At 47.0% G+C, this 23,808-nt stretch overlaps 1 protein-coding gene across 6 annotated transcripts in view; it reads right to left on the reverse strand.

Annotated features, from left to right (window-relative positions):
- Positions 1 to 23,808, reverse strand: part of LOC115087389 (pre-mRNA-processing factor 40 homolog B-like) — a 205,569-nt gene that overhangs the window by 3,247 nt on the left and 178,514 nt on the right. For all 6 annotated transcript variants that reach the window (XR_003855511.1, XM_029594517.1, XM_029594515.1 and 3 more), the window contains one exon: positions 11,615 to 11,794. Coding sequence is in view for 5 of the 6 variants with exons in the window: in XM_029594517.1 (XP_029450377.1) it covers positions 11,615 to 11,794 (180 nt within the window). In the remaining variant the exon portion in view is untranslated. The remainder of the gene's footprint in view (positions 1 to 11,614; positions 11,795 to 23,808) is intronic.

Consider the following 23,808-nt stretch of genomic DNA (forward strand, 5'->3'; position numbering starts at 1 on the left):
TTTCTGTCTCCAGAAGATGGTGCAGACATGTGACATTAGGCCAGGTTTCTGGGTATAGCATGGGCTGTGTCTTTGGGTACTCTCGGTGACGGTCTTGGTGGGACTGATTCTCCCTTCCCCCTTGGGAACTGACTCAGTTGGGATATGATTTTCTGCACCAATGGGTTGAGCATGAGGTGGTCTCAGGTGGCTTTGTTCCCTTTATGAGTCCAGCAGCAAGAACTACTGCCAGCACTCTTCCTCTATTCTGGGAGAGCAACAGGGACATAGTAGCTTCAGGGACTTAGTAGCCAAGTCCCAACTTCAGCCTGGCAGCCCTGGTGCTGCCTTGGAGGAAGAAGGTCTCATGACTGGAGAGCATCAAACTGGTGCAGCAGGAAAGGATCCTGTAGCAAGGACCTGCTCTCCAGGTGATACATTGTCCTTTCGCACCTATCTCCCCAAGCCCTACTGCCCAGGAGGGAAGGGTTAGGTCGGCCATCATAGTCGGTGCATTCGATTATTAGGGAATGTAGTCAGCTGGGTGGCTAGTGGCATGAGGATCGCCTGGTAACATGCCTACCTGGTGCGAAGGTGGCGGACCTTCAGCGTCACCCTAGATAGGATTTAGACAGTGCTGGGGGAGAGAGCGGCTGTCATGGGTACATGTGGGCACCAACGACATAGGAAAATGTGGGAGGGAGATTCTGAAAGCCAAATTTAGGCTCTTAGGTAGAAAGCTTAAATCCAGAACCTCCAGGGTAGCATTCTCTGAAATGCTTCCTGTTCCACGCGCAGGTCACCAGAGGCAGGCAGGGCTCCGGAGTCTCAATGTGTGGATGAGACGATGGTGGAAGGAAGACTGATTCAGTTTTGTTAGGAACTGGGGAACCTTTTGGGGGAAGGGGGGAGTCTCTTCCGTAGGGATGGGCTCCACCTTAACCAGGGTGGAACCAGACTGCTGGCGCTAACCTTTAAAAAGGAGATAGCAGCTTTTAAACTAGAACAAAGGGGAAAGCCAACAGTCGCTCAGCAGCGCATGGTCGGAGAAAAGTATCTTCAAAGGATACTAATGATGCATAAGAAAAGTAGTCCAAGTGCCTGTAACTAAAAACTCACCTGAGCTAAAAAATTCTAACTTATCCCTATCAAATAAAAAGCATAATGAAAATACAAACAAAAAACAAACTTTGAAATGTGGTATGATAATGCCAGAAGTCTAAGAAGTAAGATGGGAGAATTAGAATGTATAGCAGTAAATGAACGCATAGACTTAATTGGCATCTCAGAGACATGGTGGAAGGACGACAACCAATAGGACAGTGCTATACCCGGGGTACAAATTATATCGCAATGACAGGAGGCGGTGTGGCGCTTTATGACCAGGATGGCATAGAGTCCAATAGGAAAAACATCCTGCATGAGACTAAATACAAAATTGAATCTTTATGGGTAGAAATCCCTTGTGTGTCAGGGAAGACTATAGTGATAGGAGTATACTACCATCCACCTGGTCAAGATGGTGAGACAGACAGTGAAATGCTAAAAGAAATTAGGGAAGCTAACCAAATTGGTAGTGCAGTAATAATGGGAGACTTCAATTACCCCAATATTGACTGGGTAAATGTATCATCGGTACATGCTAAAGATATAAAGTTCCTGGATGGAATAAATGACATTTTTATGGAGCAATTGGTTCAGTAACTGACAAGAGAGGGAGCAATTTTAGATCTAATTCTCAGTGGAGCACAGGATTTGGTGAGAGAGGTAATGGTGGTGGGGCCACTTGGCAATAGTGATCCTAATATGATCAAATTTGAATTAATAACTGGAAGGGGGACAGTAAGCAAATCCACGGCTCTCATGCTAAACTTTCAAAAGGGAAACTTTGAGAAAATGAGAAAAATTGTTAGAATAACTGAAAGGAGCAGCTACAAAGGTAAAAGGTGTGCAAGAGGCGTGGTCATTGTTAAAAAATACCATCCTAGAAGCACAGTCCAGATGTATTCCATGCATTAAAAAAGGTGGAAAGAAGGCAAAATGATTACCAGCATGGTTAAAAGGGGAGGTGAAAGAGGCTATTTTAGCCAAAAGTTCATTCAAAAATTGGAAGAAGGATCCAACAGAAGAAAATAGGAGAATGCATAAGCGTTGGCAAATTAAATGTAAGACATTGATAAGAGAGAATTTGAAAAGAAGTTGGTCGTAGAGGCAAAAACTCACAGTAAAAACTTTTTAAAATATATCCAAAGCAAAAAGCCTGTGAGGGAGTCAGTTGGACCGTTAGATGATCGAGAGGTTAAAGGGGCACTTAGAGAAGATAAGGCAATCGCAGAAAGATTAAATGATTTCTTTGCTTCGGAGTTTACTGAAGAGGATGTTGGGGAGGTACCCGTATTGGAGAAGGTTTTCATGGGTAATGATTCAGATGGACTGAACCAAATCACAGTGAACCTAGAAAATGTGGTAGGCCTGATTGACAAACTGAAGAGTAGTAAATCACCTGGACCGTATGGTATACACCCCAGAGTTCTGAAGGAACTCAAAAATGAAATTTCAGACCTATTAGTAAAAATTTGTAACCTATCATTAAAATCATCCATTGTACCTGAAGACTGGAAGATAGCTAATGTAAACCCAATATTTAAAAAGGACTCCAGGGGCGATCTGGGAAACTACAGACCGGTTAGCCTGACTTCAGTGCCAGGAAAAATAGTGGAAATTGTTCTGTGATTTTGATGTTTAGAACATATAGAAAGACATGGTTTAATGGAAAAAAGTCAGCATGGCTTTACCCAAGGCAAGTCTTGCCTCACAAATCTGTTTCACTTTTTTGAAGGAGTTAATAAATGCGGATAAATGTGAACTGGTAGATGTAGTGTACTTAGATTTTCAGAAGGTGTTTGCCATAGTTCCTCATGAGAGGCTTCTAGGAAAAGTAAAAAGTCATGGGATAGGTGACTATGTTCTTTCATGGATTACAAACTGGCTAAAAGACAAGAAACAGAGAGTAGGATTAAATGGACATTCCCTGTACGTACCAGGATCAGTCCAGACCGCTGGGTTGTGTCTCCCTTCCAGCAGAGGGAGTCAGAGAAAAAAAACTGAAAAGCACCCCTCTTAACCTGGTGTGCCACCTGCGATCCCTCAGTATTTTCTCTGACTCTCAGCAGAAGGGTTGACAGAACCTGGGGTCCTGATATTTCAATTTCTTTAAATTTAGTTATATCTTTTTTTTTTTTTTTTTTTTACAGAGTTCTAAGGCTCTGGATATTTTAGTTAACACCTTTGGCTACAGCAAGTTGGTTGTATAAAAAAAAAAAGAGCTCAGTGCGGTTTTATTTTCCCAGGCTTTTCACTCAGCAGGTAGAGGTAAGGCAGGGGTTGGCAGCTCTAAAAGCCTTGTTCCCGAAGGGCCGTCTCTCTCTGGAGGGGGATTAACCGGTGGGCCAGTCCCTCCCTTCGGCGCCCCGAGACTAGTTTCCTCGGGTATTGCAGCGTTCCCAGAGCTCCGGAAGGCCGCGAGTCGGCAGGGTATTGTAAGTTCTTCCTTTTTCTTTCCTACCACGCTGTTTGGAAACCCCCTGGGATGCCACGAGGACTATCGTGCTCAGCATGTGGGGAGGCGGGCCTGCACCTCTCGCGGGACGGGGGTTTGCGCCCGCTGCCTCCGGGGGGGGGCCTCATCCGGGGGAGATTTTGGGCCCATTTTGCCATGAGGCGCGGAACGGCGATCGCGATCGTCGCCGGCGCATGCGGGAACAGCGGCCATTTTGTCGGAGCCCTGCCTGCCGACTGGGGGAGAGGATTCTCCGGTTTCTCCTACCAGTCTGAGTCCCGATCGACCACGCGATCTGGGGCCCGCCCCCTCGGGGAGCCCGGTCCTCCCCCCTCCTCCTCACCTATCGCATCCCTTAAAGGGCCAGTCAGTTTTTTCTTCAAAATTTATTTTACTTATGCATAAGGCTTTTTTGGAGGCGGATGCTCAACAGCAGGATGAGCAGCCCCCTCCCGCAAAGATTGCATGGCGGGACACGTCTCTGGATGCCCCTTCTGACCCCCCACGGGGGGGGGAGGGTCCGGATCCTGTTCCCTTGGGATCTTTTCTGGATCCTCTCCTCCAAAACCTAGATGAGGGTGTTGAGTCCACTTCAGTAGAGGGGGATGACCCCTGGGTTTCTCAGCTGTTTCGCTGGGAGGAGTTGGATCCCTTGATCCCCTATGTCCTGGAGGAATTGGAAGTAGAGGCACCAGTCCCCAGTTCGGAGCCAGTTAAGGGAAAACCAGTACTCTTGGGGCTGCGTGCCCTGCCCCCAACTTTTCCTTGACACCCAATGCTTAAGCAGTTGGTCACTCGGGAGTGGGAATCTCCAGACGCGACCCTGCGGGTGGGACGGGCGATGGACAAACTCTACCCTTTACCCGAGGAAGCCTTGGATATCCTCAGGATTCCCAAGGTGGACGCATCGGTTACTGCGGTCACCAAGCAGACCATTCCTGTTACGGGAGCAACGGCTCTTAAGGACTTACAGGATAGGTGGCTAGAGGTCCTCCTCAGGCGCATTTTTGAGGTGTCAGCACTCTGTGTCAGAGTGGCGGTCTGCAGTAGCCTCATGCAGCGAGCAACCCTAGGGTGGGTCCAGCAAATGCTCACATCACAGGTGTTGCCGCCAGAGGAAGCAGATCAGGCGAATAGGATGGAGTCCGCGGTAGCTTACACAGTGGATGCATTATATGATCTGTTGCGGGCATCTTCATGCAACATGGCCACTGCAGTTTTGGCTAGACGGCTTCTCTGGCTCCGGAATTGGTCCGCGGACATTTCTTCCAAAACTCAGTTGGGTAATCTTCCTTTTAAGGGAAAATTGTTGTTTGGGGAGGAACACGACGCCCTTATTAAGTCTCTTGGGGAGAATAAGGTGTATAAATTGCCAGAAGACAAGCCTAAGTCTTCCAGGCCCTTTGGGGCAGCGCGTTACCGTTTCCGAGGACAGCGCAGATTCGGCAGTCGCGGCCACCCACTTTTCCCGCCCGACAACAGACTCAGAGAGCTCAGTCTTGGTCTACTTCCTTTTGTGGTCGGAGGCCATTTCGGGAGGGAGGCTCTCAAGGGGCCACCGGAGGTAAGCAGTCCCAATGAAGGTGTTCCGACCCTCTCCCCGGTTCCAGTGGTGGGAGGTTGTCTCTCCCTGTTTCTCGAGGAGTGGGTCAGGATCACGTCGGACCAGTGGGTCCTCAATATCATCGCCCACGGTTACGAGTTGGATTTTGCCCGCCCGTTAAGGGATCTTTTTCTGATTTCTCCCGCGGGCTCTCTGCCCAAGCAAGAGGTAGTCGGGCAAACCCTGAGTCGCTTGAAATCCCTGGGGGCTATTGTTCCGGTGCCTCCAGAGGAGCGCGGGGCCGGCAGGTACTCCATCTATTTCAGAGTCCCGAAGAAGGAGGGGTCCTTCCGGCCAATTTTGGATCTCAAGGCAGTCAACCGAGCACTTCGGGTTCCCCGATTTCGCATGGAGACTCTACGGTCGGTTATGGTAGTCGTAGCAGCGGCCCTCTGGCGGGAGGAGATCTTGGTTCACCCATACCTGGACGATTGGCTCGTCCGGGCCAAATCGGAGAGCCTCTGTCGGGAAGCAGTGAGCAAGGTTCTACTCCAACTCCAGTCCCTTGGTTGGGTGGTCAACTTTGCCAAGAGCCAGTTGGTACCATCTCAGGTTCTCAACTTCCTGGGTGCATGCTTCGACACCTCGGAAGGCAAGGTCTTTCTCACTCAGGAGAGGAGGCTCAAGTTAGTGGCGCAGATCAGTCAGCTCATGTCCTTACCCCTGCCCATAGTATGGGATTATTTGCAGGTACTTGGTTCCATGGCGTCTACTCTGGAAGTGGTTCCCTGGGCATGGGCGCATATGAGACCATTACAACGCACATTGCTTTCTCGGTGGGATCCGAAATCGGAGGAGTTTCGCCTGCCTTTGCCACTGATGGAACCTGCCAGGTCCAGTCTTGATTGATGGTTGATTCCGGCCCACTTGTTACAGGGGATGGACCTAGAGGAGCCGCAGTGGGTAACAGTCACGACGGATGCCAGCCTCACTGGTTGGGGAGCAGTTTGCCAGTCACAATTCGCTCAGGGTCGTTGGACAAGTTATTTGGCGACATGATCAATCAATCGATTGGAAACCAGGGCGGTATGCCTGGCGTTACATGTTTTTCTCCCTCTGGTAGCTCAGTATGCGGTGCGAGTCTTGTCAGACAACGCGACGACGGTAGCCTACATCAACCGCCAAGGGGGAACCAGGAGCCGGTCGGGGGCCTGGGAGGCCGAAAGGCTCATGACGTGGGCAGAGCGGCATCTGGTCCGGTTGACGGCCTCGCACATAGCCAGAGAGTTGACGGCCTCGCACATAGCCGGACAATGTGCAGGCAGACTTTCTCAACCACCAGCATCTAGATCCTGGCGAGTGGGAATTGTCCGACGCAGCTCTCCGGCTGATCACTCGTCGTTGGGGGGTTCCACACCTCGACCTGATGGCAACTCGGACAAATGGAAAGGTGCCCCAGTTTTTCAGTCATCGGAGAGACCACGGGTCGGAAGGAGTGGATGCTCTCGTCCTTCCGTGGCCTCGCGGTGTACTGCTGTATGTGTTTCCGCCTTGGCTACTAGTGGGCAAGATCATGCGTCAGATAGAGAACCACATGGGGTCTGTCATTCTGGTAGCCCCAGAGTGGCCCCGAAGGCCGTGGTTTGCGGATCTGATCTCGTTGGCGATCGACAGTCTGGTGCGTCTCACCCACCTTCCAAATCTTCTTCGGCAAGGGCCAGTATTTTTCGATCGAGCGGATCGCTTTTGTCTAGCGGCCTGGCTTATGAGAGGAGGCAATTGAGGAACAGGGGATATTCGGATTCGGTTATTTCTACCCTCTTGCAAGCACGGAAATCGTCCACATCGTTGGCCTATATTCGTGTTTGGAGAGTTTTCGACTCTTGGTGCCAAGGTTTGATCATCTCTCCGCGTCTGTCTTCGGTGGCACACATCCTATCCTTCCTGCAGGAGGGACTGAAGAAAGATCTAGCTTGCAGTTCTCTCCAGGTGCAGGTCGCGGCACTGGGTTGCCTGCGGGGCAAGATTGATGGCTTTTCACTGGCAGCTCATCCGGATGTGTCCCGTTTTTTTAAAGGGAGCCAAGCATTTGCGCCCGCTGGCACGACAAATTTGTCCTGCCTGGAGCTTGAATTTAGTTCTCAAGGGCTTATGTGGTCTTCCTTTTGAGCCCCTCCAGTGGGCTACGTTGAAGGATTTGACGCTCAAGACTGTTTTTTTGGTAGGCATTACCTCCGCACGGCGAATTTCAGAGCTTCAAACTTTGTTGTGTCAGGATCCGTATCTTCATATTCCGGAGTTTCGCTGTAGACCGTTCCCTCCTTCTTGCCCAAGGTGGTATCGGCTTTTCATGTCAATCAGACGGTAGAATTACTGGCCTTCCCGAATTTGGATCCGACTTCTGCGACATATAAGGATCTGCATAAGTTGGATGTGCGCCGGGTTCTCCTTCGCTAGCTAGAGGTGACCAATGCTTTTCGATTATCAGATCATTTGTTTGTCTTATTGTCTGGTCCTAGACAGGGACACAAAGCATCCAAAGCTATGGTTGCTAGGTGGTTGAAGGAGGCCATTTCCTCCACTTATCTTTGCGCAGGGCGTGCCATACCAGAAGGCTTGAAAGCACACTCTACCAGGTCACAAGCGGCCTCTTTGGCGGAGAGCCAGTCGGCCTCGCCGCAGGAGATTTGTAGAGCAGCCACTTGGAAAGCCTTGCATACTTTTGCGAAACATTATAGTGTGGACGTCCGAGATCCGGAGGTCGACTGTTTTGGCAGCAGTGTTCTTCGTGCGGAACTCTCCAGATCCCACCCCAATTAGGGCAGCTCTGGTACATCCCAGCGGTCTGGACTGATCCTGGTACGTACAGGGAAAGGAAAATTTGTTCTTACCTGCTAATTTTCGTTCCTGTAGTACCAAGGATCAGTCCAGATGCCCACCCTTAAGTTTTTTTTGGAGAGTCCATTTTTTCTGTATGTTTTCTTCCTTCTTCTTATCTCGGCAGAGTTCTTTACAAGCATGGGAAGGAATATTCTTCATGGGTAGTTGTGCAGCGGTACGGTTTGTTTAGTTTACCGCGTGTATTGTTGTAGCCACTAGTTGTTATGTTTGGGGATTTGTTCTCCTTTATTGGTTATTCTGCTTTGATATCGTATACACTGAGGGATCATAGGTGGCACACCAGGTTAAGAGGGGTGCCTTTTCAGTTTTTTTTCTCTGACTCCCTCTGCTGGAAGGGAGACAAAACCCAGCGGTCTGGACTGATCCTTGGTACTACAGGAACAAAAATTAGCAGGTAAGAACCAATTTTCCTATTTTCTTAGTGGAAGGGAGTGGGCAGTGGACTGCCTCAGGGATCTGTATTGGGATCCTTACATTTCAATACATTTATAAATGATCTGGAAAGAAATAAGATGAGTGAGGTAATCAAATTTGCAGATGATACAAAATTGTTCAGAGTAGTTAAATCACAAGCAGATTGTGATAAATTGCAGGAAGACCTTGTCAGACTGGAAAATTGGGCATCGAAATGGCAGATGAAATTTAATGTGGATAAGTGCAAGGTGATGCATATAGGGAAAAATAACCCATGCTATAGTTACACAGTGTTAGGTTCCATATTAGGTACTACCACCCAAGAAAGAGATCTAGGCGTCATAGTGGTTAACACATTGAACTCGTCGGTTCAGTGTGCTGCGGCATTCAAAAAACCAAACAGAATGTTGGGAATTATTAGAAAGGGAATGGTGAATAAAACGGAAAATGTCATAATGCCTCTGTATTGCTCCATGGTGAGACCGCACCTTGAATACTGTGTACAATTCTGGTCGCCGCATCCCAAAAAAGATATAATTGCGATGGAGAAGGTACAGAGAAGGGTGACCAAAATGATAAGGGGAATGGAACAGCTCCCCTATGAGGAAAGACTAAAGAGGTTAGGACTTTTCAGCTTGGAGAAGAGATTTATTTAAAGAATTTATATACCGGGGTTCCTGTATAGTATACATATCACCCCGGTTTACAAGGAACCAAAACTATCGCTAAGGAACCGTAACTATCGCTTCATTTAGCGGTTTACATTGAACATTTAGCGGTTTACATTGAACATAGTTAATTTGAGAAAACATAAATAAACATAAATAAACATAAAATAGTTAATTTGAGAAAAGGTATATAATATAAGCTGGGGAAGATACGGAGGATATGAAATGCCTTTTTTCTTGCTCATTAGTTCTATGGGAAAGCTTGTTCGAACAACCAAGTCTTAAGTTTCTTTTTAAATGTAGCGTGGCACGGGGGGATATGATAGAGGGGGGATATGATAGAGGGGGGATATGATAGAGGTGTTTAAAATCATGAGATGTCTAGAATCGGTTATTTACTCTTTCAGATGATAGAAAGACTAGGAGGCACTCCATGAAGTTAGCATGTGGCACATTTAAAACTAATCGGAGAAAGTTCTTTTTCACTCAACGCACAATTAAACTCTGGAATTTGTTGCCAGAGGATGTGGTTAGTGCAGTTAGTGTAGCTGTGTTTAAAAAAGGATTGGATAAGTTCTTGGAGGAGAAGTCCATTACCTGCTATTAATTAAATTGAATTAGAAAATAGCCACTGCTATTACTAGAAACAGTAACATGAAATAGACTTTGGGGTAGATTTTATAAATGTACGCGCGGGCATACTTTTGTTCGTGCACCAGGCGCGAACAAAAGTACGCTGGATTTTATAAGATACGCGCGTAGCCGCTCGTATCTTGTAAAATCTGGGGTCGGTGCGCGCAAGGGGGTGCACATTTGTGCAACCTGCGCACGCCGAGCCCAGCCGCGCTGCCTGTTCCCTCCGAGGCCGCTCCGAAATCAGAGCGGCCTCGGAGGGAACTTTCCTACCGCCTCCCCTCACCTTCCCCTCCCTTCCCCTACCTAACCCACCCCCCCGGCCCTATCTAAACCCCCCCCTACCTTTGTTGGTAGATTTACGCCTGCGCCATCACCCGACCCGGGGGCTGGTCCGGAGGCCTCGACCACGCCCCCGGGCCGGCGCCACGCCCCCGAAACGCGGCGTCACTCGCGCCATGCCCCCGACACGTCCCCGACACACGCGTCCCGGGGCTTGCGCACGCCGCCGAGCCTATGCAAAATAGGCTCAGCGCGCGCAAGGGGAGTTTAGGGTAGGTTTTCGGGGGATACGCGCATACCCCTTTGAAAATCTACCCCTTAGTTTGTGGGTACTTGCCAGGTTCTTGTGGCCTGGATTGGCCACTGTTGGAAACAGGATGCTGGGCTTGATGGACCCTTGGAAAGACCCAGTATGGCATGTTCTTATGTATCAGAGCACGATAAGTACCATGTGTTTTAAGCCTACATTGTGTGCTATTAATAAATAGATTTCAACATTTTAAAAAAGGCTTGCAGCATACATTGTTTAGCTGGAGTAGATTCAGAATGAATAACTTTGCTTGATCAATGCCAAGAAGCTGATGGTGCTGGCAAAGATATGACACCAGCAAAAATTCTGCACCAAAGACTGATGGCACTAAAGGTGTTTTTCATTGCAAAGGGAACACCTGTGCATGCTCAGAAAATGTTCTTGGATTTTCTGAGGACTGAGAGAGCTTCTCCTTATTGGCACAGTCAAAGGATATTGTTCCACTTGTATGGCTGATTATTGTCCCCCTTGTCCATGAAGAAAAGTAGGAGCATAGTTCCACAACATGCATACTTTTACCCACACTGTAGCAGAGGCGTCCTGGGCTGTAGTTAGGCTGAGGGAGAACACTATGGGGTACATTTTAAAAGAGAGCGCGCGCGTACTTTTGTTCACGCATCAGGCGCGAACAAAAGTACGCTGGATTTTATAAGATACGCGCGTATCTTATAAAATCTGGGGTTGGCGCACGCAAGGGGGTGCACATTTGTGCAACTTGCGTGTGCCGAGCCCTGCGCGCGCTGCCCGTTCCCTCCGAGACCGCTCCGGGCAGTAGTAACTTACGCGCGCCAGGCCCCCGTACCACTCACACGCCCCCGATCCAAAACCACACCCCTGGCCACACCCCCGACCGCCCCTTTTTGCAAGCCCCGGGACTTACGCGTGCCGCCGAGCCTATGCAAAATAGGCTCGGCGCGCGCAGGGAGGGTTTAAAAGGGTTACGCGTATAAGGTATGCGCGTAACCCTTTTAAAATCTGGCCCTATGTGCATAGTTTTGGATGGAAAAAGTATCTATCTGCAGAAAAAGCACGTGCAAATCTCTATGGGTACCTTTTCCCCAAGGCAATTTTCAAACTAAAAGTATGTGCATACTTTCCTTTTGAAAAACAGTACAAAAACAGAGTAAACAGTACCCACGAACATTGCAGCTATACCAAATAGTATAAAAACTGCTTCTGTAATACATCCGTTCAAATTCTTGCTCCCACACTAACCTTCCTACTCTTATTACAATCTGCTCTCCCAAATCTATCATCAGGAATTTACTCTTTTTTTTTTAAAGCTGTTTTTCTTCAATGAGCCTATCCTGCTTGCAGGCACTTACTTTCTCCTTCTTTGAGGTTTGTTTGGGAGACTTGCGACGTGAGTCTGAACGCTCAGCCTCTTTCTTTATTTCCCGTTCTCTTTCTTTCTCCCTCTCTCGATCATTGTCTTTTTCATTCTCTTTCTCCCTCTCTTTCCTGCTTTTCTCTTTCTCTCGCTCCACATCACTCTCAGGGCTGTTCTGAAAAAGAAAAACAGCAACCACACTGTAAATTCCTGCAATGGTAAGGACAGACTGGCACTCTTCCGCCATTTAAAAGACCGTCGACAAGCCAAAGTAAGTGTACGGGCTTTGGTTTCTGACACCCAAATCTTTGAAAAGGTATAAAAAAAAAAGGGCCACAAACTCAAGAGAGAGGTTACAGGCTTACATTTATATCACCTTTCAAAGATGAGGTTTGCTTTGTTACTCAGTGAAGAAATTATGGAGCATTTTCTCTGCCACAGTTATGGCAATCAAGCTGAATCAATTCAAAAGTAAACTGGGCAACCTTACAGAAGACAAGAATATTAGCGAGTATGGTGATATCACTACTCCTTTCTGATCATGGGACTCTCCCAGCTCTGCTCCACTTGGAAGGACACTCTTTGGTTTAAACTAAACTTATTTAATGAAAGGCTCCTAGAGGACCCCTCCAGCACACCACTAGCTACACACTAGAAAGTATGAATGTAGCAATTTTAAGACAATCACTATAATTGGGGTCAGAAAAGAATTTTCTTTCATTCTTGCTGAACTGGCTACAGATCTACAGAGTTTTTATTCTTTTTCCCCTGGATTATCATGTGGGGAGAGCTGTTAGGCCATCAGTGCAAGGCTGGAGTCCGTGGTCTTCTTTAACAGGGAGGGCTAGGAAGTAGCGTGCTACAGTTAATTAAAACCGAACTAAATCAGCTTACCTCAGCTAACCCGAAAACAGTGAGTTTTAATTTTAATTTGCATAACTAAAATAATCAAGTGGTTAATAAATTCATATCATGCAGTATACAGGGATAATGTACTTCAGGCTCCAGTCCCTCTCCCATCCCCGCAAGCAAGCTTTCTTCAGAGCTCCTTGCCTTCCTCTGCACCCCCAGGCCTCATTTTATATTTCCCAGTAATTGTTAGCACTGGTGGAAAAGGTGCTGCAGTTAAAAAAAAAAAAAAAATCCACAAGGATTAAACTAAGTAAAAGTCTGAAATATAAACAAAGTCGCAACCTCCATGCACTTCAAAAAGTACAAACAGCAATAAATACCCTGTATCAATCACAGGCCCTTATCATTAGGTCATCATTATTAAAAATAAAGTAGCTGGATAGAGATGATACACTTGCTACTTTAACTGCCACCTTTATTAGGATAACAAATGTTATCACTACTTTTTTGATTTCCTTTAACCAATTTTATATTTGACCAGGATTCAAGGGAGCTTGACCGATTCAAGTTTACAAAGCCCTTCACTTCTAGGCTACTGGTTTCAATCTGATCAAGGCCTTTACTATCTTCAAGACATTTGGTGGTCTGTGTGCAGGGCCATCCTTAAGTGCATGGGGGAGGGGGGTCAAACAGGGACGACTGCACTGGGCCCTGAGCTGCCATGGTATCCATAGGCTGCACACATCAACATTCCGGTGCCCCACTGTGGATGATTTGCCCTGGGCCGCACAACCTCTGAAGGTCAGTGGTGCCTGTGTGGAATGAGTTGGTGGTCTCAGTTCTCAATGGATCATATTGCTAAAACCATCACCATAGTCTAGCATGGAGTGGCACTATTGCTAGCAATCTTAGCAGAGATATTACAGAAGGAGAGGGAGTTAAATGTGTAAATATAAACCAAAGATTTAACTGCAAATATATTTGGGGTAAAAAAAACCCCAAATCTTTATTTAAAAATAAATATAAGAAAAAAATGTCAACTATAAAAATCACATAAAACTGCAAGTACACCATAAAAAAAATAAATTAAAACCCACCAGGTATCTGTATTTTTAGCTTGAATGTTTTACTTTATCTGAGTTGTGCATAATGTCCTATGTCTGAGAAATTGGCTAACTGGAAGGCTTACTTTCAAGTTCCTATTATGTTGACCCTGGAAATGCAAACGTTTGTTACAATTTGTACGTTTATGATATATAGTCATAAAGAAGCCATCATAGTTTTTCTAGTAGCTCTAGTTAAAAATATCCCTTTCTAGATATTCTAATTAAGAAAAACTATGACGACTTCTCTACTGCTACATACAAATTGTAACAAAAGTTGCATTTCTAGAATCAATATTTTAAGAGCTTGAAGGAAAACTTTCCAATTAGCCAATTTCTCAGAGATTATGCATCATGAAGGAGTATAAAGATATGGGTTTTAATTATTTTTTCCTCTTCATCCAGTCAGACCAGGCAAGACAAACGGGTTATGCATGCCTACCAGCAGATGGAGTCAGAGATCAACATGTTTACTGATGTCACTCCTTATATACTACCATGCTGATAGCAGCTCCTAAAGTGACAGCCCTGTGCTCCCTCTGTCAATGGCGCATGGTCTGATTTGGAATGGGGCATTCCAGAGATTTGTCTCCTTTTAAGCTGGGGGTTCCTGTTCCTGTTGTGTCTCTGCCCCTTCCTCTGTCTTTCCCCCTGGTTCTTCCCTTCTTGGCAGCTTCTTATAGGGAGCTTTTCCATCTAAGGCAGAAGCTCTACTGCTGCAAAAAAAAAAAAAAAAATGAAGCAAGGCCTCCAAGCACTGCCGGGACTCGATCTGTGGCTGATGCAGAACTAGGAACATTATGGGGTGGTATTTTGTGCAGACAGGCACATCAAGGACCATTATTATTGGCTCTTTCATCAATTGGAATGGCCATGACAAAGACATCTGTGGTGCTGAAGAGTCTTCCTTGAATTCCTTAGCAAGGAATAAGGTGAAATTACTTCTATCTGATAATTTCCTTTCCTCTAAAGAAAGCAGGCCAATCCACATCTGTGGGTTATGCAATCTTACCAGCAGATGGAGAAAAAACTAATTCGCTGACATCACTAACATATAACCCTGCTCCGACATCAACTTGCCAGTATCACTAGAAAAGCCAAACTATGGACAAACTGAATATTCTTGAAACATGATTATTAACAGTCAACGACTCATTATTTCCAGCCAACTGGTAAACACTGAGCTCAGTAAAAATTCAACATCAACTGAAATTAGGAGCTGGTTCTTTCACTTACCAGTCCTTCAAACTGATTCAAAAGAATGAATACTCTGCATTGTCCCCAAACAAAGGGTGAACTAAAACCAAGTAGGCAGCCAGGGTCAGGTTGTGGATTGGTCTGCCTTCCTTAGAGGAAAGGAAGTTATCAGGTAAGAAGTAATTTCACCTTCCTCTGCACTCAGGTAGGCCAATCCGCACCAGTAGGATGTACCAAAACTACTCCTGAAATGGGTGGGAGGCTGCCTGCAGTCCCGACAACACCGCACACACGAAATCCAAGTCCTCTTGAGCCTTAATATCCAAGTAGTATTGCTTGGAGAAAGTATGTAAGGAGGACCGTGTTGATACCCAGCAAATCTCAACAGGAGACAATAATCAAATCTCCTCCCACAAGACTGCCTGAGCTCTAGTGGAATGCGCCCTGACCTGTTTAGGCAATGGTACATTTGCATCCACATAGGCAGCTGTGATGATCTCTTTAAACCAACGGGCTACCGTTGCCCACAACATTGATTCTTCTTGTTTACCTCCACCATGGAGAACAAACAGTTGATCAGTCTTCCTCAAACAGTGAGTAACCTTCAAGTACCACATGAGATGCCACTTGACATCCAAGGCATGCAACGATAAACCTGCTCATCTCTATCCCTGTCCAATGTTGGCAGGGAAACAAACTGATTCAAATGAAACTCTAATACCACTTTTGGTAAAGAGGAAGATACAGTCCTAAGCTGTACTGCCCCCGGAGTTATTCAGAGAAACAACTCACAGCAAGAAAGAGCCTATAGCTTAGAGACATGCCTCGCTGAATAGATCACCACCAGAAAAAATGTTTTCAAGGTGAGCAGATGCAAGGAGAGATCACATAGCTGTTGAAATGTAAGAACCACCAAAAAATGCAATACCAGATTAAGTTCCCAAAGAGGCACCTATAGGCGCAAAGGAGGACATAGATGCTCGACTACTTTCAAGAACCTGGACACATCTGGATGGGAAGACCAGGGCCTACCATGTATTCGCCACCTGTGAGAGCTGCTGCCTGTACCTTCAGAGTGTTTAGGGCTAAGCCCTTAACCAAACTTTCCTGTAAAAATTCCAAAATTAGTGGAATCTCTACTTTAAGAGGGTGAGAATCTCGCACTCCATACTAGCTCTTGAATACTCTCCAAACCTTAATATAAGCCAGAGAGTTAGAAAACATTTTAGCACAGAGCAATGTGGAAATCACCGCCAAAGAATAACCATGCTTCAGTAGCCGAGCCCTCTCAAGGGCCAAACTGTAAGACAAAAACGACCCAGATCATCGTGCACTATCGGACCCTGATGCAGCAGATCCTCCCTGAGAGGCAGCCTGAGAGGACTGTCCACCAGGAGCCGTAGAAGATCAGCATACCATGGTCTCCAGGGCCAATCCAGAGCTATCAGTAGTATGGTCTCAATATGATTTGCAATCTTCCAAAATACCCTGCAGATCATTGGCCAGGATGGGAAAGCATGTAACACACCACTCTATGGCCACACCTGGACTAGAGCATAGATTCCTAGCACTCTCGGATCCCCTCTATGACTGTAGAACCATGGCACCTTCACATTGTTGGAGCTCACCATTAAGCTCAGATATGGCTGACCCCGCAAAGACACTATGAGTGAAAAAGCCTCATCTGCTGGCTCCCATTCTCCTGGGTCCAAGACCTGTCTCTGATAAGTTGGCCCACACATTGTCCTTCCCGGCAATGTGGGAGGTGAAAATCTCCTGAAGACGTTGCTTTGCCCATACCATGAGAGTATCTATCTCCACTGACACCTGATGGCTTCTGGTTCCGCCCTACAAGTTACGTGACTGTCAGGGTATTGCCCAACATTATTCTCACTGCTTGAGCTGCCAGTCACTCAGCAAACCTTAAACATGCCAAGCCAACTTCACGCGCTTCCAAACAATTGAAAGTCCACTGTCGTTCCTTGGCATTCCACCGACTTTGCACTATCAGCTCTTGAAAGTGAGCCCCCCAACCCAGAAAGCTCGCATCTGTCGTGAGCACCAACCAGTCTGGTGTCTCCAAGGGCACACCTTTCCTAAAGTGCTCTGCTTATAACCACCACTGCAACTGGATGGCAACCTCCATTGGCAATCGGAGTCTCACTGTGTACTCCTGTGACTCTGGATTCCACTGGGAGAACAACACATGCTGAAGTGGCTGCATATGTGCCCTCACCCAGAGTACTACCTCCAACGTTGCCACCACAGACCGGAGGACCTGCAAATAAGACCACACCGTTGGACAAATAGCCCCCCTCAAGAACTGTATCTGAGTTACCAACTTCTGAATGTGTTTCTCTGGCAGGAACACACTGTCCCGCTCCGATTCAAATCACACGCCATGGTACTCCAAGACTGAGTCAGCTGTAGACTGACTCACCCAGCTTCACCCTTCACCACCCAAGCTTAGCTCCTGAATCAAGCAGATCATTTGTGAGACGGCAAATGACTCTCTTCCGCATTCTTGGCTCAAATCAACCAGTCGTCCAGGTACAGATGAACTACAACGCTCTCCTTGCGTAGAGATGCCACTACTACCACCATGACCTTGAAGAAGGTTCCTAGTGCAGTAGCCAGATTGAAGGGTAGGACCTGAAACTGATAATGATGCCCTAGAATAGTGAAATGAAGGAAACGATGTTCCTGTTGAATGGGAATATGTAGATAGATCTCCATCAGATCGAGAGACATTCCCCTCTCTGTACTGCCATAATTACAGAACATAGGGTTTCCATTCTGAGTGTGTCCCATGCAAATACCAAATAACTCCCTTTACATCCAGGATTAGTCGAAATAAACCCTCTTCCTTCTTGGGAATAACAAAATAAATGGAATAGCACCCCGTATTTTCTTGCAAAATGGGAACTGGAATTACGGCCTTCAGATCTATCAGCCTTCTCAATGTAACCTCCACTGCCACTCTCTTCACTAAGGAGAATCATAGAGAGACAAATGCATCCAGAGGAATTCTAGAGCATAGTCATTTCTTATCACCTCCAGGACCCACTGTTCCATCGTAATCTGGGCCCAACTTTGATAAAAGCAAGATAAATGACTGCCTATCTCTGGCTCCTGTAGGTGAACCCCCACGCCTTCATTGTGAAGATTGAGATGCTCCAGTCCCAGAGCCTGCATCCTTATGAGGCTTCTTAGGCCAAAAGGACTGAGATCTTCTGAAGAGATGAGACTTTTGAGAAGCTGCTCCTCTGTAAGGATGAAAATGACAGGAATCTCTGAAGCGGGCTTTTGCCCCAAAAGAACACAAATACCGCTTTCCTGTCTTCCGGCAATCATGGAATCTTGGGATTCACCCCATTTATTCGTCATCTTCTCCAACTCACTCCCGAACAGGAGGTTCAAGGGATACCGAACAGGAGGTACAAGGTTAAAAGGGTAAACTTGTCAAATCTGATTCAGAAATAGTATCCGCTAACCAGTTTCGCAGCCACAACATGCACCTTGCCGCTATCATGGAAGCTATACCTCTAATGGCCAAGTGCACCAAATCACAGCCCACTTCAGTTAAAAATGCAGTCCCTGGTTCCATCACCAACCTGCTATTGCCTCCCACTCCTTGAGCCTCCTGAGAGACGCAAACCTGACCAAGCCACCAGACAGCAGCAAGAAGCTATTTGCACATTTATTGCCATAACTTCAAACACCTGCTTGCGGATGCTCTCAATCCTGCCTCAATTCTCCTGCCTGGGCATCCTTCAGAGTTTCCCTCCCTTTGACAAGGATGGTGATGTGCTTAGTAGCTGCGCACATCAAGGCATCAACCATCGGGAATCGCAACTGCACCCTTGCCTTCAGATCCAAGGGGTACAGACTCACTAAATAACGCACCCCCTTTAAAGCTTGTTTCTGGAGGGTTCCACTCAAAGTCAATTAACTCTTGAATCAGCTCAAGGAGGGTAAAGAAATATGACGCCTTCCGCAAAGTGACTTTGTAATCCTGAAGCATCACCCCCCGTCTACTCCGAACGTTTTCGGAGTCTGAGTCAACACACTCAGCAATGTGTCTTTGTGAAAAACAATTGAGTACAATCCTATGTGGTTCCAAGTCATGCAGAATTTCTCCCTCTTCCAGAGTTGTGAAATCTGAAACCCGACCAGAATCTGAAGGGTCACAATCGTCATCTTCCTCAAGATCCCCAGGAACAGTATCTCTGTGGCGCTTGCCCGAATTGGACGGCAAGCAGGACACCATATAACATGCCCCCTTCTTACTGGGCAGCTTCGAGTCTGCTGGTCGCCCTTTCAAAAAGGTCTGTAACCCCTGGAAAAATTCCACCCGGGAGAAGGACGACGAATCCATACCAGGGCCCACAGGCCTGAAAATAGCACTCTACAATCCCTTCCTTGGGGATGTCTCTCCAATCGGGAACAAGGAGGAGGGAAACTGTCCATTGTAGCGCCTCTTCCCTCCGAATCCTCCATCAGACAAGGGGAGCCCCAATGAAGGCAAAATCTTTAGGAGATAAATTGCCTTGAGCCTCCAGACAGTGCTGGAAGACGAAATGACAGCAACGGCTGAATAGCTCTTATATGGCAAGCAGCACAAATGGCAAGATGCTTAGCCTTTTTTGTCCCCGGCGCCATTATCCTTCTTTCCACGCGACCTCCTGCACACACACCAATGTATGCCTGGGCATACCCATGCAATTACATACTCAATCTAGGCCGTGGGCTCACGTGCAAACGTGCCCACGCGCGCCTATGATAAGACACCCTTGCGCTGTGTACACGTGCATGTGCCTGAGCACACAGGAAAAAAACCATCTGCCATAGCCTACTATGCAACTGACTAACCAAGCGTGCGATGCAGGGCCTAGTGAACGCTGCTCAACCTGCTGGCCCATGCTGCCCTCACTCTCCACTAACTCCTCAGAGAAGTGAGAAGGGAAAAGATAGTGAACGTCTCAGGAGAGAAATGATCTGGTAAGGAAAGAAGGGGGCCTAATACTTCCCTCCTATCTCTTTTTTCCTGTGCTCATCCCTTCTCAGGCTGAGAGCATGATCAGGTCACCACTACATGGGGAGAGGGCACAAGCCGTCACCGCCGAGTTCTCCCTCATCCTTTTTAAGTTTAAACATGGCCAGGCACTGAGACTTAAGCCACTCAACTGAGGGAGGGACCAGTCGGGTGTCATCTCAGGAGCTCAAGCTCTGCATCTAATTCTTTTCCTTGTCTATCTTTTTTTTTTTTTTTTTTAACCCGAGCAATCCTCACTAGGGAAGTGCAAGTCCACCATCTGCTGGTGAAAGAAAATACTGGCAGGCTGATGTCAGGGCAGGACTATATGTCAGCGAGTCAGTTTTTCTCCACCTTCATCTGCTGGTAGGAATGCATAACATACCGGTGTGGATTGGCCTGCCTGAGCGCAGAGGAATGCAGGGACTGAGAGCGCAGAAGGGCAGCTTTCCTCAAGAGGGCACTCTTCCTCTTCTGGGCCCTCTTCACTGATTTCCTGTGTCAGTCTGTTAAGGCCCTTAAGGGAATCCCCTGAAAATACCTGTGCGGCTATGCTTAGCCTTTGCCACCCTGGGCTCCTAAAACTGTATCCCTCCCCTTATAAAATACTTGTAGACTTTTGGGAAAAAAAAAACCTCCCTAAAATACAGTGTAGAGCCAGAAGGAATGATCCTTCACAGAGGAATCCTGCACTACTGCCGCTGCAGGATCCAAAACATGTTCCTCAGGGTTAAGGAATGGAGGAACGACACCTCAGCACTGTGGCAGCCATGGTGGCCAAAAGGCAACTGTGGAAACCAATAAACCAGCCCCTCAAGACTATTGGAGAATGACCAACCCCCCCCCCCCCCCCAAAGCACCGCAGCTGCCACACTGACTGTAAAGCGACCATGAAATCCACAATGTGCTCTTCAGGGCTAAGGGATAGAGGGCTTATTGAAGAGTCCTTTCCTCCTCCATGCTCACCCATATAGGAAAATTGGTTCTTACCTGCTAATTTTCATTCCTGTAGTACCACGGATCAGTCCAGACACTGGGTTCATCTCCCTCTATCAGCAGATGGAGACAGAGAAAAAAACCTCATTGACACCGTATCTAAGCAACCATGCCAGCTGCAGTTCGTCAGTATATATCTATATCAAAGCAGATAATAGCAAAAAATATGGAACCATTAAACAACAATTAACAAGAACATGGAATGCAACAGAGAACAATCTTACAGCTGAACAGACGACTCTCCCCTTAATATAACCTCCTTCTAATTAGGCGGGCTCTGGACTGATCCATGGTACAAATATTAGCAGGTAAGAACCAATTTTCCTTTCCCTGTACAAACCTGGATCAGTCCAGATACCTGGGATGTACCAAAGCCCTTACCCAGGGTGGGTCCTGGAGAGTCCCACTCGCAAACCACTCTCACCAAAGGAAGGGTTTGCCAGAGCCCCGACATCTAAGCGATAGTGCCTTGCAAAAGTATGCAGAGACTTCCAAGTCACCGCTCTGCAAATTTCCTGTGGGGAAACAAGTTGAGATTCCACCCACGAGGCCGCTTGCGAACGTGTGGAGTGAGCACGCAAGCCTTCCGGAATTGGACGACCCCGTGTAATATACGCGGAAGAAATAGCCTCTTTCAACCATCGTGCAAGAGAGGCTTTAGAAGCCTTGGAGCCTCTATTAGGACCACTCCAGAGCATGAAGAAGTGATTGGACTTCCTAAAGTCATTGGTAAACTCAAGGTAACGCAATAAAGCTCTCTGAACATCTAGATGTTTGAGCTCCCTCGCATTAGGATCCAATGCCGGTAAGTTAGGAAAAGCCGGAAGTTCCACTGACTGATTGACATGGAACGCTGAAACCACCTTTCGTAAAAAAGAAGGTACTGTCTGTAAAGAAACTCTGGATTCCGAAATCTGAAGGAAAGGATCTTGACAAGATAACGCCTGTAACTCAGAAATTCTTCTAGCTGAACAAATGGTGACAAGAAAAATTACCTTAAGTGTCAAATCCTTTAACATAGCCCTTTGGAGTAGCTCAAAGGGAGGTTCACACAGAGCTTTAAGAACTAGATTAAGGTTCCAGGACAGACAAGATTTCCGAACTGGAGGACGAAGATTCATCGTATCTCTAAGAAAACGAACCATGTCTGGATGAGACGAAATAGAGGAACCTTCAATTTTGCCACGGAGAGAGCCCAGTGCTGCTACCTGCACTTTAAGAGAATTAAGAGATAAGACCTTGGTGAAGCCATCCTGTAAGAAAGATAATATTTCAGGAATTAAGGTCCTAAGAGGCCGAATTCCCCTGAAGGAACACCAGGACTCAAAAATCTTCCATACCCGAACATAAGAGAGGTTAGTAGACTTCCTTCTAGACTGTAATAATGTGGTGACTACCGAGTCCAGCTAACCTTTCCTTTTCAAACGCCTTCTCTCAAAAGCCATGCCGCTAGACAAAAGTGAGCAGACTGGTCGAAAAATATAGGACCCTGTCGAAGAAGACGTGTCAGGTGGCCGAAGCGAAGTGGGCCATCAACTGTCAGGTTGACCAGATCCGCAAACCACAGACGCCGAGGCCACTCCGGAGCCACCAGAATCACCTCTCCACAATGCTTTTCTATGCGACATAGAACCTTGCCCACCAGCAGCCATGGAGGAAAAACATATAGGCCACGTCGACCCCTTCGGCCCCGTACTGTCTTCGGTGACTGAAGAATCGGAAGGCATTGGCATTCCGAGAGGTCACCATAAGGCTGACTTGAGGTAGACCCCAATGATCTCAAATTAACTGCATAGCTGTCTCTTGAGAGTTCTCACTCGTCTAGATCCAAGTGTGTGTGACTCAAGAAATCTGCCTGAACATTCTCTATTCCTGTGATGTGGGATGCTGCTAATCTCTCTAGATGTCGTTCCACTCAGAGTACCAACCTCTGTGCCTCTAGAACCACTGCCTTGCTTTTGGTTCCGCCCTTCTGATTTATATATGCTACTGTTGTCGCGTTGTCCGACAGAACTCGAACCGGACAATTCCGTAGTAACGGCAGAAACTCCTTCAAGGCCAAGCGAACCGCCCTGGTCTCTAGACAGTTGATAGACCACACAGACTGTCTTGTGGATCGGGATCCCTGAACTGAATGGGACTGACAAATTGCTCCCCATCCAGAGAGACTGGATGGGGAGCAATTATAACTACCATCCAATCGGGAACTTCGAGGTCCACTCCTCGACTGAGATTGGAAGTCTGAAGCTACCAAGACAGACTGTCTCTCGCAAACCCTCCAGAGGTAAGCAGATACGATATTCTTCCGATACTGGCTTCCAGTGGGACAACAATACCATCTGTAGTGGTCTCATATGGGAAAACGCCCAGGAAACTAAGTCCAGCATGGAGGCCATCGAGCAGAGCACCTGTTAAGTAGTCCCAGACCTTGGGTACCTACAACCACAAAAACCGGCGGATCTTTGCCTGGTTTCAAGATTCGATCTTGAGAGAGAAATACTCTGCCTATAAGAGTATCAAACCAAGCTCCTAAATACTCCAAAATCTGTGTTTGTGATAGCTGACTTTTGTCGAGATTCACTACCAAACCTAGGGACTGTAGGATTTCGAGAACTCGATGAACTGACTTGCGGCATAGAGACTCTGACTTGGCTCTGATCAACCAATCGTCCAAATATGGGTGAACTAGAATACCCTCCTTTCAAAGAAAAGCTTCCACCACCACCATCTCCTTGGTGAAAGTCCGAGGAGCCATGGCGAGACCAAACGGAAGAGCCTGAAACTGAAAATGTTGACCCAGAATCATGAAGCGGAGAAAACGCTGAGAGTCCTGATGGATGGGAATATGTAGATAAGCCTCCATGAGATCCAAGGAAGCCAGGAATTCTCCTTTGCGTACAGCCGCTATGACCGACCTGAGGGTTTCCATCCTGAAGCGTGGCACCTTGAGTTTTGCATTAACCTTCTTTGAATCGAGTATCGGCCAAAACGAGTCCTCTTTTTTGG

This window comes from Rhinatrema bivittatum, chromosome 3, assembly GCF_901001135.1.
Source record: "Rhinatrema bivittatum chromosome 3, aRhiBiv1.1, whole genome shotgun sequence".
NCBI lineage: Eukaryota > Metazoa > Chordata > Amphibia > Gymnophiona > Rhinatrematidae > Rhinatrema > Rhinatrema bivittatum.